Genomic DNA, 1,678 nt, shown 5'->3' on the forward strand with positions numbered 1-1,678 from the left:
TGGAGGGTAAAAAAATTGTTACTAGAGGGTGATAATTAATGTAATTTTGGAAATCTTGGCTAAGTTTTGAGGAAAAAAAATGTAATATTTGTTTTCTAAATTTCACTAAAATTTCAAATGTGTTTTCCAGAGGGATGATAATTAAACTTACTAATAAAAATATACAAAACCAAACTTAATTTTAAAAAGTAGAAATCTAAAAACAAAGTAGTTATCCAACCACCCTCGACGAAATCTGAACAACAAACACAAGAATTATGTCTCAATAAAAAGGATTGAATAATTAACTTATTGAATCGTGTGAGATAAACCCTTTCTATAAATATGTGGCAAATCTTTCATGCATGGCAAGAGCATAACCTTTCTTCGCTTAAAAGTAGAAAAAAAAAAACTTGTTTTCAAAACCAACGACACAATGTCTCTGAAAGGGAAGTTGGAGGCTGATGTAGAAATCAGTGCTTCAGCTTCAAAGTTCCATGAAATGTTCCACAAGAAACCACACCATATTTCCAATGCTTCTGTTGACAAAATACAAGATTGTCAGCTACACGATGGTGATTGGGGCAAAGTTGGTTCTATTATCTGTTGGAACTACTTTCATGGTTCGTTTCATCAACTTTTTTTTTTTTTTTTTTAGTTTCTATTTTGTCAAAAGAACCATCATTTTTAGTCTCTGGGATTTAAATTTAGTTTCAATTTCAGTCATTGAAGTTTCAAAATTGACATGTTTGGTCCACCCAGTTTTAGTTTAGTTTTTAATGGGTCTTTGAGTGAAGTTGACCATTAGTTAACCTAATTGCATTCTTTGTTCTTTATTATTATTATTTTTTAATACAACATATTGGGATGGGGATCCAACTCATAATTTTTTGGTAAAAAATAGGTGTTTTAATCAATTGAGTTATGTTCAGGTTGGCTGTATTTTCTTTTTCTTTTTCCTCCTCTCCCTGTATATTAACTCATGCAGTGTGTTGAATCACAGCGGGGAAACCTGAAGTGGCAAAGCAGGTGATTGAAGCAGTGGATGAGGAGAAGAATTTGATCACTTTCAAGATGATAGAAGGAGACATTATGGATCATTATAAGAACTTCAAGTTCACAATGCAAGCAACTCCAAAGGGTAAGGGAAGTGTGGTTCACTGGACTTTGGAATATGAAAAACTCCATGAAAACATTCCAGATTCATATTCCTTGCTTGAGCTTGTTATGGGCATGTCCAGAGACATTGATGCTCACCTCATCAAGGGCAATTAGAAACCATGACCAACAAGATTTCTACTCTATGCTAAATAAAATTGCTTGTATCAATTCTCTTTGTGCATGTTATGTATTCATGCCTTAGGGAATTGTAAAGTATACTATATGAAATGTACTATTAAATTATAGTATGAGAATAAAATTTGCTAAAATTGTTTTATGATTGAAGTTTGGAAAATCATTGATATTACGTTAGGGATTCAAACAGTCTCACACATGGGAGTGGAATATTGATAGTCAATAAGTAATGACGTCATGTTCCTTGTTGTTAGACGTTTTAAGTGAAACAAAAAGTAAGGTCACGTGGTCTAAAACTCCAAAGCATGTAGACATTAGAATATCATTATGAAAATACAAAGAGGATAATTTTATTCTAGAAGTTATGGAAAGAGCTTGAAGCTATGAAACACGAACACATATT

At 32.3% G+C, this 1,678-nt stretch overlaps 1 protein-coding gene across 1 annotated transcript; it reads left to right on the forward strand.

Annotated features, from left to right (window-relative positions):
- Positions 1-338: 338 nt before the first annotated feature.
- On the forward strand, positions 339-1,425 carry LOC111022325 (MLP-like protein 43). The gene is made up of 2 exons (XM_022299498.2): positions 339-602; positions 983-1,425. Exons 1-2 carry the CDS (start codon positions 341-343, stop codon positions 1,252-1,254), a joined length of 534 nt encoding a protein of 177 aa, XP_022155190.2. The 5' UTR covers positions 339-340; the 3' UTR covers positions 1,255-1,425.
- The last annotated feature ends 253 nt before the right edge of the window (positions 1,426-1,678 follow it).

The sequence above is a fragment of the Momordica charantia genome (assembly GCF_013281855.1).
Source record: "Momordica charantia cultivar OHB3-1 chromosome 9 unlocalized genomic scaffold, Mcharantia_2.0 BLBB01000009.1, whole genome shotgun sequence".
Lineage (NCBI taxonomy): Eukaryota > Viridiplantae > Streptophyta > Magnoliopsida > Cucurbitales > Cucurbitaceae > Momordica > Momordica charantia.